Consider the following 12213-nt stretch of genomic DNA (forward strand, 5'->3'; position numbering starts at 1 on the left):
AGCAATATCCATGTCTCGTGCCCGTAGAGAACAACCGGTCTAATAAGCGTCGTATACAGGTTACACTTCGTGCGAGGGCTAAGTCTTCTCGACCGCAGTTGCTTGTGGAGTCCATAGTAGGCACGACTTCCGCTGATCATTCGCCGCCAGATCTCACGGCTAGTGTCATTGTCTGCGGTCACCAGTGAGCCAAGATAGACAAAGTCTTCGACTATCTCCAGCTCGTTGCCGTCGATCGTGAGCTTGTTATTACTGGACAAGCGGGTTCGGTCGGTCTCGGATCCGCAGGCCAGCATGTACTTCGTCTTGGACGTATTAATCATCAACCCAATCCTTCCTGCTTCGCGTTTCAGTTTGCGGTAGATCTCCTCCACCGCCGCAGATGATCTGCCGACTATATCAATGTCATCGGCAAAGCAGATAAGTTGACTGGATCTGTTGAAAATCGTGCCCCGCATTTCGCCCACCGCTCTCGTCGAATAACACCTTCTAGCGCCACGTTGAACATCATGCAGGATAGACCATCACCTTGTCGAAGCCCCCTGCGCGATTCGAATGAACTCGACAATTCACCCGAGATCCGCACACAGCACTGCATTCCATCCATCGTCGCCTTGATCAGTCTGATCAGCTTCCCGGAAAAGCCGTTCTCGTCCATGATTTTCCATAGCTCGTTACGGTCGATCGTGTCGTATGCGGCTTTGAAGTTAATGAATAGATGATGCGTAGGGACTTGGTGTTCACGGCATTTTTGGAGGATTTACCGTAATGTGAATATCTGGTCCGTCGTAGACCGTCCCTCCATGAAGCCGGCCTGATGAGTTCCCACGAATCTGTTTGCTTGTGGCGTGAGGCGGCGAAGTAGGATTCGGGACAGCACTTTGTAGGCGGCATTGAGGACAGTGATCGCTCGGTAGTTCTCACAGTCCAATTTGTCGCCCTTCTTGTAGATGGGGCATATTACCCCCTCCTTTCACTCCTCCGGTAGCTGTTCAATGTCCCAGATCCGGACTATCAATCGGTGTAGGCAATCGGCCAACTTGTCCGGGCCCATTTTGATGAGTTCAGCTGCGATGCCATCCTTCCCAGCCGACTTGTTTCTATTCAGCTGGCGCCATTTATTGTACCTTGGAACACATTCACACACTACCCATAGACCACTATTTCATCTTTTCGGATAGTTTCAGCTCGGTTAGGGCGATCCGATCGATGAAACTGATGAACACTCTTCCATTTCTTTCCTAAAATTTCAGAAGTATTGCGCCCTCTGATCGAAAATTCGTATAGGTCGTATAGATCATCTTAGCTTGAATCCCGTCTCATTGTCTTATACAGGCAATGAGAAGGCGCACTCATTGGCAAAGGTGGGCGCGTATCAAGGTGGAATCTTTGAGAGAATCATAACTTTTTTTTATAAAATCTTTTATTATTGACTGATTATCTTAAATTAAGTTTACAGAAATTGCCACTATTCGTTTTAAATTACACATGAAAAATATGAATCTAGTAGTTGAAGTGAAAAATTTGGTGGCTGTGTAGAAAGAATAAATTTGATGTATTGGATATAATATCTATACTTTGGCAACGACTTTTAGCATGAAAACACGGACTAGAATTGGAACTTGGAATGTTTTGACCCTTGCCCAGCCAGGAAAGCTGGCTCAACTTGCTAGAGAAGCTAGCCGCCTCAAGCTAGAGATATTGGGACTGAGCGAAGTCCGTTGGCCTAACACTGGAGAACACAAGACACAGTCCGGGCAAGTACTGCTTTACTCTGGCATACGAGGAGAACATGCTACTCGGGAACGAGGAGTTGGTTTCCTGTTAAGCCCGCAGGCCCATGCGGCCCTCATAAGATGGGAACCGATAAACGAAAGAATAATCGTAGCCAGATTCAGAACACGGGTTAGAAACCTTACAATGGTCCAGTGTTATGCGCCAACTGACGTTGCCGATTTGCAGGAGAAAGAGCAGTTTTACAGTCAATTGAACAGCGTGGTTGAGAGAATTCCGAAGGGTGACATTCAAATCCACTTAGGCGACTTCAACGCAAAGATTGGCTCCGATAATCAGGACTTTGAGCGCATCATGGGGCGCCATGGCCTAGGACAGATGAGCGAAAACGGAGAGCTGTTTGTAGAATTTTGTGGCAACAACAACATGGTTATCGGTGGATCGCTCTTCCCCCATCGACCAGCACATAAGGTCACTTGGGTATCCCGAGATGGCCGAACAGAAAATCAAATTGACCACATCTGCATCAGCCGAAAATGGAGAAGGAGCCTTCTTGATGTCCGCAACAAACGAAGCGCAGACATTGCATCTGACCATCACCTCGTCCTTGGCGAGATACGACTGAGAGTTGCGCGTGTCCAACGGCGCGAGGAGAAAGTCGGGTGTCGATACGACGTCCGCCGGTTGGAGAATCCAGAGGTGAAAAGGGCATACGTTGAACAGCTAGAATCCCGAGCCTCGGAATTGCCGACAGACGGAACAGTCGAAGAACAGTGGTGTGGAATCAAGAATGCCTTTATCACGACGAGCCATGGTACTCTCGGTAAAGTTTGTGGAAGACGAAGTGAATGGATGTCGGATGAAACCTGGAGGATGATCGATGATCGGAGGAAGGCGAAAGTCGGAATTGAGCAGGCATGTACCGGGTCAGCCAAAGCAGCCGCCCGCTTACGATATGCGGAGCTGGAAAAGGCAGTTAAACGAGCTTGTAGACGAGACAAGAGAGCCTGGACAAACTCCCTAGCCGAAGAGGGAGAAAGAGCCGCCGCCATTGGAGATATCCGATTATTATATGATATTTCTCGCCGCCTTAGTGGTGCAAGGACTAATGCAAGAATGCCGCTGAAAAACCGAGCAGGTCAGCTGCTGACAGATCGAACAGATCAGCTCAAGCGTTGGACTGAGCATTTTGATCAACTTTTTCGATTTACAAATAGCAATGGCCAACAGAACCCGCAGCTCGAGGCGCCCACAGTAAGTCGCATTAATGGCGTCAACTCGGAAGCGCCCTCGCTGGCTGAAATAGAAGCGGCAATCAAGGACATGAAATCCAACAAAGCGCCTGGAATCGATTGCATTCCTGCTGAAATGCTCAAAGCCGACCCTGCCTTGTCAGCACAAATGTTGCACCGTCTATTCGCTGACATTTGGGATACTGCAACATTCCCGGCCGACTGGATGCAGGGTATCCTCGTAAAGGTCCCAAAGAAAGGAGACCTAACAGAGTGCGGTAACTGGCGTGGCATAACTTTGATCTGTACAACCCTCAAAGTACTCTGCAAAGTGATCCTGAACAGGATCCAGGAGAAAATCGACGCTACACTCCGACGGCAACAAGCTGGATTCCGATCCGGACGATCATGTGTGGACCACATCACAACGCTACGAATAATACTGGAACAAATCAACGAATTCCAGGACTCTCTTCTGCTGGTGTTCGTTGATTTCGAAAAAGCATTTGACCGACTGAACCACGAAAACATCTGGGCTGCTCTTAGACGACGAGGGGTCCCAGAGAAACTAGTCCATCTCATCGAAGCACAGTACGAGGCATTTTCGTGCAAGGTCTTGCACGACGGTGTCTTGTCCGAACCAATCCCGGTAACTGCTGGAGTGAGACAAGGATGTATTTTGTCACCGCTGCTTTTTCTCATCGTAATGGATGAGATCTTGACTGGATCGATTGACTGTAGACCAAACCGAGGATTGCCGTGGAATCCTTCAACCATGGAGCAACTGAACGACCTTGACCTGGCAGACGATATTGTTTTGCTCGCCCAAACACAACAAGACATGCAGAGCAAACTCGACGACCTCACCGAAAGCTCCAAGGCAGCAGGTCTCAAAATCAATGTCGGAAAGACCAAGTCGATGGAAATCAATACAGAAAATCGTTCCAATTTCGTGGTAGCTGGACAACAGGTTGAGACAGTGGAGTGCTTCCAGTATCTTGGTAGCCAGATTACGCCTGATGGTGGGACCAAGAAGGACATCGAGACCCGGATCAGAAAAGCCCGATTTGCGTTTGCGAGTCTCCGAAACATCTGGCGGTCACGCCAGATCTCTCTACGAACTAAGATCCGAATCTTCAACTCAAACGTCAAATCCGTATTGCTGTACGGGTGTGAAACTTGGTGCACATATGCGGTGACGACGCGAAAACTGCAAGTTTTTGTGAATCGCTGCCTGCGGAACATCATCCGCGCTTGGTGGCCTGGCAACTGGATCTCAAACGTTGAACTTCATCGCCGGTGTCATCAAAAGGCGCTAGAAATCGAGATTCGGGAACGTAAGTGGAGATGGATTGGGCACACGCTGCGAAGAGATGAAAACGAGATTTGCAGAGAGGCGCTTGACTGGAATCCAGATGGGCATCGAAGAAGAGGCAGGCCCAAAAGCTCGTGGCGGCGAAGTCTAGCCGCTGAAATCCGCACAGTTGACGAGAACCTCGGCTGGCAGCAAGTGAAGACGCTGGCTCCGGATCGCCAGCAGTGGAGATCTTTTATCTCAGCCCTATGCGCCGGTCAATCGGCGCTGGACCCTTAGGTAGGTAGGTAGGATATAATATTTCATGGCAATCATTCGTTGATTTCTTCTTAGCGTTTGTAGTTCAGGAATCACCAGCCGATCGAAAGATAGGGCAGAAACACAGTGCACGCGAGCGAGCGAGCGAGCGATTCGCGCGAAGAATCGCACCTCATTTGAACATGTTGAAAACAGTGAGACCGTTCACAGTGCAAGCGACGCGATTCGTACTATCGCGCGAAATACCATTCGGAAAATTATCCGTCGCAGCAGTCGCGTGAATACTTTGTTTTGGTTCACCCAAACTTCATATGAACCTGCACTGAGATTATTTCTCGGCAGTTTTATTTGAAAATATATCGCGTTATTTTTAAATAATAAAAAATCGATTTTCCTCGACTAACTTTTTAAATAAATTTGAAGCAGAGGTCAATTTCAATTATGACAAAGTTTTCCCAGCATATACCTGTTGTTTGTCCAGTATATGGACGAAATGGTGACCAGCAAATTCTGAAGAGAAATTCGTATTATTTTGCGGCACGGTGAATTTTTGCTCTTTGTGCTGTAAAAAACACATTACTTCGGGGGAAAATTTAAACATTGTGAATTAATATTTTTCGCCAAGCTGCATAAGATGCATATTCCATATACCGGCGCGCGTTTTTTTTCTTTAATTATTTGAAACCTTTAGAGATTCCGGTGACAAATTGCGTGGTCATCAGGTCTCGCACGATCCAAATTTTTTTCATTTCCATTTCTAATTGCTTGAATAATTTAAGAACGTGAAGTTTTGATGCCAAAATAAATAAGATGGTTTATAAAAAATAATTTTCTTCGAAAAACAAATACTCCTTTTCTTTAAGAACAAATAAAATAATTTCTCCTAGAGAAATTGATATATGGATATTGTTTTAAAACAAGAGTAGATTAGCTGAAAAATATTTAAAGTACTAGCTGCAAAAATGGTTATTTATCATTTCTTTTCATCTTAAATTACTATAATCATGATTATGCAATTCAAAATATGTCGACTGGAAAAGAAACGCAGCTGCCAGATCAAAATCAGTTGCTTGGACTCACAATGAAAACTCCTATAGAAAAATTTATAGCATCCCAACGTCTGTAACCAAAGCAAACACCCAACTGCTGATCACAGAACATTTATATCCAGAAAAAGGTAAATTTTACTTGTTCAATCTGTAATATGAGCAAGAATTAAATAATAAATATGACTCTAGAACAAATTTATCTTACATTAAAGTGCTTTTGAAATAAAATCTTGGGTGCTTATTCTGCGAGTCACGTGACGTGGATTTGTCGGGTCAACATGATTTGACGTCAGTGAAAGTCGCCGGCGCTGATAGCGATGAAAACTCCGGTTTGTGGATTCGGCAATAAAAATAATTGAATTATTTTATGACGCTGTTAAAAATTTTAATTGAATGTCACATACAAATTATTTCATAATGATTTAAACAAAAATAACCTCTTAAAAATTATTCTTTCAATTCCCTATAAATTGATTTACATAAATATTATTTTCTTTCCTATCCATAAAGATTTTTCTCAGTGTAAATCGCATCCCGTTCGTCGCGTGCACTGTGAACGATCCTGAAAAATGTTCGCGCGAAATTCATTTCAGGTTCATTCAAAAATCGCTCGCTCGCTCGCTCGCGTGCACTGTGTTTCTGCCCCTTAGAGTTGAGACACCAGCTTTTGCTCGGAGAAAATCCAAAGCATGTTGCCAAACACTCCTTACACCTGGGCAGGTAGCAAATTTATGCACTAACGTTTCAATTGACCCACTGTTGCATTGATCGCAGATGATTGAATCAGCTCGTCCGATGGAGTGCATAGTTTCTCTGTGTGGAACTTTACGATGCACTAACAGAAAATACAAACTCCTCTCTTCACTGCTTAAGGATTTGTGCTTAATATTTTTAATAACTTGAAATAAGTATTTCTCAATATCTCGCAATTTGGCGATTGCATTTTGACAGTCTAGCTGGGAGAATGGCACACTGGGACGTTGGCTCCATACGATTATCCCTAAGGTTCCGACGAAGGCATGGTTTAAGCATTTTAACTTGAGTCGCGATTTCATTCGCGTGGTTTCGCCGCTCATGTCATATCACAACCGGCTTTACGCGCATCCTTTCCTTAGAGCCCGAAGTAAACTACCTGCACCCATAAAAGAGGTTGCAAAAATCTATTATTGACATTTTAGTTAAATGAGTTAGCAATCATTTATTGATGTTAATTGTTCTACATAAGATGGTCAATGGTAAAACGATTGGATAAAAATCATGACAATCAGTTAGGCCTCTCAAATCCTCAAATCTTCGTTGGTATAAAAAGCCATGTCGCCAACAAAAATGTGTGAAGGTGCCAGGTCCCAGATAAATTGGCATACAAATTTATGTTGACCAACCTCATTTTGGCCTGACAGCTGCCATATGAATCGGTTCCAGAAAGTTTTACAACGCCGTTTTTTTCTTTCTGGGCCCAACAAATAACGTCATATCGGCGGCTGTGCGGCTTAATAAGCGATTACGAAATTTGACAAAAAAAAAGTACACAGTAACACAATTCCTTTCATAAAAGCGCTGACTGAGCTGGCCGATCGTTTCGGCGAAAAATAGGTACTAAACTACAATAAACAGAGGCTGTCGTCTCGTGTTGAGCTGTTCAATTATGCTCAGTGTAGGCTAAACTGAATTTTTCTTCTCCTGGCTGCTTTCTGTTTCGTGTCGCTCAGTCATGTATTTTTTTCCATTCGACTAGAGCGCACACTTTAATATTGGAAGCAATTGGTGATTTACTCGCAGCTGAACAACTACCGGCTTCGTAAAACCATTTGCAAAATGAAAGAGTGACATAATTGAACCATTTGCAGCAGTTGGTTTAGGAAAGTAATCCAAACCTTTCTTGAGATCGTTGGCGGCTTAAGTGAGAAGTCAATTTAAACTGACCGCACGGCAATTTATGGCACCTCTTAATCTTAAACTTATCACAATAAGCTAATCTACCGAAGAAAAAGATTTAAATAAAGATACACGAGTAAATAAAATAAAGAATTTGATTAACGTTGAAATTGATAAATTATAAATGTTATGTTATGTCAAAATTGTCAAAATTGTCAAAATTGTCAAAATTGTCAAAATTGTCAAAATTGTCAAAATTGTCAAAATTGTCAAAATTGTCAAAATTGTCAAAATTGTCAAAATTGTCAAAATTGTCAAAATTGTCAAAATTGTCAAAATTGTCAAAATTGTCAAAATTGTCAAAATTGTCAAAATTGTCAAAATTGTCAAAATTGTCAAAATTGTCAAAATTGTCAAAATTGTCAAAATTGTCAAAATTGTCAAAATTGTCAAAATTGTCAAAATTGTCAAAATTGTCAAAATTGTCAAAATTGTCAAAATTGTCAAAATTGTCAAAATTGTCAAAATTGTCAAAATTGTCAAAATTGTCAAAATTGTCAAAATTGTTAAAATTGTCAAAATTGTCAAAATTGTCAAAATTGTCAAAATTGTCAAAATTGTCAAAATTGTCAAAATTGTCAAAATTGTCTAAATTGTCAAAATTGTCAAAATTGTCAAAATTGTCAAAATAGTCAAAAAGTCAAAACTGTCAAAATTATCAATATTGTCAAAATTGTTAAAATTGTCAAAATTGTCAAAATTGTCAAAATTGTCAAAATTGTCAAAATTGTCAAAATTGTCAAAATTGTCTAAAATGACAAAAATGACAAAAATGACAAAAATGACAAAAATGACAAAAATGACAAAAATGACATAAATGACAAAAATGACAATAATGACAAAAATGACAAAAATGACAAAAATGACAAAAATGACAAAAATGACAAAAATGACAAAAATGACAAAAATGACAAAAATGACAAAAATGACAAAAATGACAAAAATGACAAAAATGACAAAAATGACAAAAATGACAAAAATGACAAAAATGACAAAAATGACAAAAATGACAAAAATGACAAAAATGACAAAAATGACAAAAATGACAAAAATGACAAAAATGACAAAAATGACAAAAATGACAAAAATGACAAAAATGACAAAAATGACAAAAATGACAAAAATGACAAAAATGACAAAAATGACAAAAATGACAAAAATGACAAAAATGACAAAAATGACAAAAATGACAAAAATGACAAAAATGACAAAAATGACAAAAATGACAAAAATTACAAAAATGACAAAAATGACAAAAATGACAAAAATGACAAAAATTACAAAAATGACAAAAATGACAAAAATGACAAAAATGACAAAAATGACAAAAATGACAAAAATGACAAAAATGACAAAAATGACAAAAATGACAAAAATGACAAAAATGACAAAAATGACAAAAATGACAAAAATGACAAAAATGACAAAAATGACAAAAATGACAAAAATGACAAAAATGACAAAAACGACAAAAATGACAAAAATGACAAAAATGACAAAAATGACAAAAATGACAAAAATGACAAAAATGACAAAAATGACAAAAATAACAAAAATGACAAAAATGACAAAAATGACAAAAATGACAAAAATGATAAAAATGACAAAAATGACAAAAATGACAAAAATGACAAAAATGACAAAAATGACATAAATGACATAAATGACAAAAATGACAAAAATGACAAAAATGACAAAAATGACAAAAATGACAAAATGACAAAAATGACAAAAATGACAAAAATGACAAAAATGACAAAAATGACAAAAATGACAAAAATGACAAAAATGACAAAAATGACAAAAATGACAAAAATGACAAAAATGACAAAAATGACAAAAATGACAAAAATGACAAAAATGACAAAAATGACAAAAATGACAAAAATGACAAAAATGACAAAAATGACAAAAATGACAAAAATGACAAAAATGACAAAAATGACAAAAATGACAAAAATGACAAAAATGACAAAAATGACAAAAATGACAAAAATGACAAAAATGACAAAAATGACAAAAATGACAAAAATGACAAAAATGACAAAAATGACAAAAATGACAAAAATGACAAAAATGACAAAAATGACAAAAATGACAAAAATTACAAAAATGACAAAAATGACAAAAATGACAAAAATGACAAAAATGACAAAAATGACAAAAATGACAAAAATTACAAAAATGAAAAAAAATGAAAAAAATGACAAAAATGACAAAAATGACAAATAAGACAAAAATGACAAAAATGACAAAAATGACAAAAATTTCATTAATGAAAAAAATTTAAAAAAAATTACAAAAATGAAAAAAAAATACAAAAATGACAAAAGTGAAAATAAATTATCAAAAAAGACAAATGTCTTCATATTTTCAAATTTTTCAGATTGTTTAAGATTTCAGTTTGGTTTCCTAATTTTTTATATTTATTTTGTCGAATGCATTTGCAACCTTTATAATTCTTCACTGCCCGACTTCATTCGAAACACACAATAAATCACATAAACTGTCACCTTGTACCAGGTTGAGGAATGCACGAAACGAAAATAAATGGTGAGACAGAAATTTACTGCAGGTAATAAAAAAAAGTGTAAATTTTTTGTTAAGACCATTTTATTGGCTTCCTGGTTCGGTGTGAATCACATATTAATGTACCCGGGAAAAATAGAAGGAAAATTCTGAACATGTCTCAAGAGCACGTTTTAGGTGGGGTAAAAAAAATATAAGTAGATGAACAACGATTGTGAACTGTTAAGGATCGCGAATTACGATTCTGCATTGTCTATCTTAAAAAACGACTGAATCAAATTCTATAAATTTTGAATCGTTGAGTTATCAAAAGTGTTTAAGATCTACTTTATACACAATTGTGTAGAAAAAAGTTCAAAATCTTAAAAAGTCGAACGGAATTCATGAATTTTAATTTATTACTTAAAACTATGAACAAAGCATTTCGGGTTCAATGATTAAAGGTGGATGTGAGTAGTCAATCAAGCTAAGCTAAGCTAATTGTGTAGAAAAAAGTTCAAAATGTGTCATATTTAAGGTATTCTTCTCAGTTAAGCGCACTCGCGTCAAGCGAAAAAACGAGTTCATAATACATATGTCCTAATCTATATGAATTTTGTTTTCTGTTGTTTAATCGCTCTTTGAGGTTTGTAAATATCGGATCAAAATTAGAAGGTACATTTTATCAGTTAAACTCCATTCTGAGAATCACAGCGCAACTGAAAACTAACTATATACCTATTTATAAATATTTTTTTTTGCTTAGCCCGACTCCCTGGTTATCAATTTCTCCTCTCGATTTACGACAATGTTCGGCTAAATGGCGCCGGACTAAAAACATCATTTAGGATGGAGAAAAGTGAAATTTCGCTATCGACTAGCTTTCAAAACCAAGCCATCTTTAAACATGTGCATGCGCATCTTCCTTTGGCTTGTGCATCTCTCGCTAGTACTTAGATTCGGATCGATCGATCGATCGATCGGAATTAAAGGGCAGTGCCCAAATGATTTCACAATCGAAGCTGTGTAGAGGATTTGTATCAACACGCGATATCGACGAGGGCGCGTTTTAAAGTTTAATGAGCTGCTTTTTGTGCATCTACACTGCACGATGATTGCAGTTTTTGGATGCAAAGATCCGGACCAAACAGTAAAAAAAATGAATTGAACGAAATCTCTAACGAGGGGAAGTTTGCGTCAGATTTTTGTTTTTGCTCACTTACTGCAGCCATCTGGGCCTATTAATAAGATAACATGGTTTTTTTTATTATTCGAAGCAATAATATTGCAATTAAGCTGCAAAAAAGCTGTCTTCTGGCCGTAAAAAGCACAAGTGCAAAAATTAGTTTAAACACATGTAACAAAAAATCAGGGACAATACATTTGTTGTTTAATGCATAATTTACAAGTTTGTGCAAATCGTTGCTCGTTGCAATGCACTGAAACGAGTGGCTAGTGTCTGTTCCTAACAGTTTCAACTAGCGGAACACAAATGAGTACACTCTAAACGAAAAAGCTTCAACCCTTAACAAAATATTAAGCCAAAAAAATACGTACCTGGGTACCGCGCCTGCTGTGGAGGGTAGTAGCAGAACGGGTGCGTCAGATGTGCTGGAAAGTAGTGATACATGCGGGGCGAGTAGCTCGGGGGTGCGGCCGTAACTAGTGCAACGCGATCTAGAACGAAAAGTGATGACAAACAAGAAGGTGGGGTGGGTGATTTGGTGTGATCGTGTATCGTACTCAGCATGTTCGATTGTTTGTATGGAGTTGGAGCATTAGGGTCCAATTTTTTATACGAGTCTGGTTAGATTTCTACTGAGTGGGTACGATTTGTGAGTTTTTTTTTGTTGTTTTGCGGTGATGTGCGTTTTATGAGTGCTCGGAAAATATGTAAACGTGTGCCATTGTAGAATCCGTTAATTAAGTTAGCAGTTAGATAAGTGAAAATAGAAACGCGTGCTGAAAGTTATTTTCATTTTACAAAGATAGAAAGAAAAACTCTTAATTAAAACCAAAAATATATCATTCTTAAAGATCCAAACACTCCTCTTCTCCCAGAACTTGAATGAAAACAATCCAGCCCATAAAAAACAGAACCGACAATAAAGCAACAAATCCGTGGCATATCGCAGAAAAAAACTTCCTATGTTCTCTATGTGATCCACCGGCACAGCATTAG

At 38.6% G+C, this 12213-nt stretch overlaps 1 protein-coding gene across 3 annotated transcripts in view; it reads right to left on the reverse strand.

Moving 5' to 3' along the window:
• Positions 1-12213, reverse strand: part of LOC129746579 (uncharacterized) — a 228304-nt gene that overhangs the window by 12758 nt on the left and 203333 nt on the right. The window contains exon 2 of one of the 3 annotated variants that reach the window (XM_055740299.1): positions 11589-11708. The exons of the other annotated variants lie outside the window; for them this stretch is intronic. Within the exon in view, the coding sequence (XP_055596274.1) occupies positions 11589-11708 (120 nt within the window). The remainder of the gene's footprint in view (positions 1-11588; positions 11709-12213) is intronic. 3 annotated transcript variants of the gene reach the window in all.

This window comes from Uranotaenia lowii, chromosome 2, assembly GCF_029784155.1.
Source record: "Uranotaenia lowii strain MFRU-FL chromosome 2, ASM2978415v1, whole genome shotgun sequence".
NCBI lineage: Eukaryota > Metazoa > Arthropoda > Insecta > Diptera > Culicidae > Uranotaenia > Uranotaenia lowii.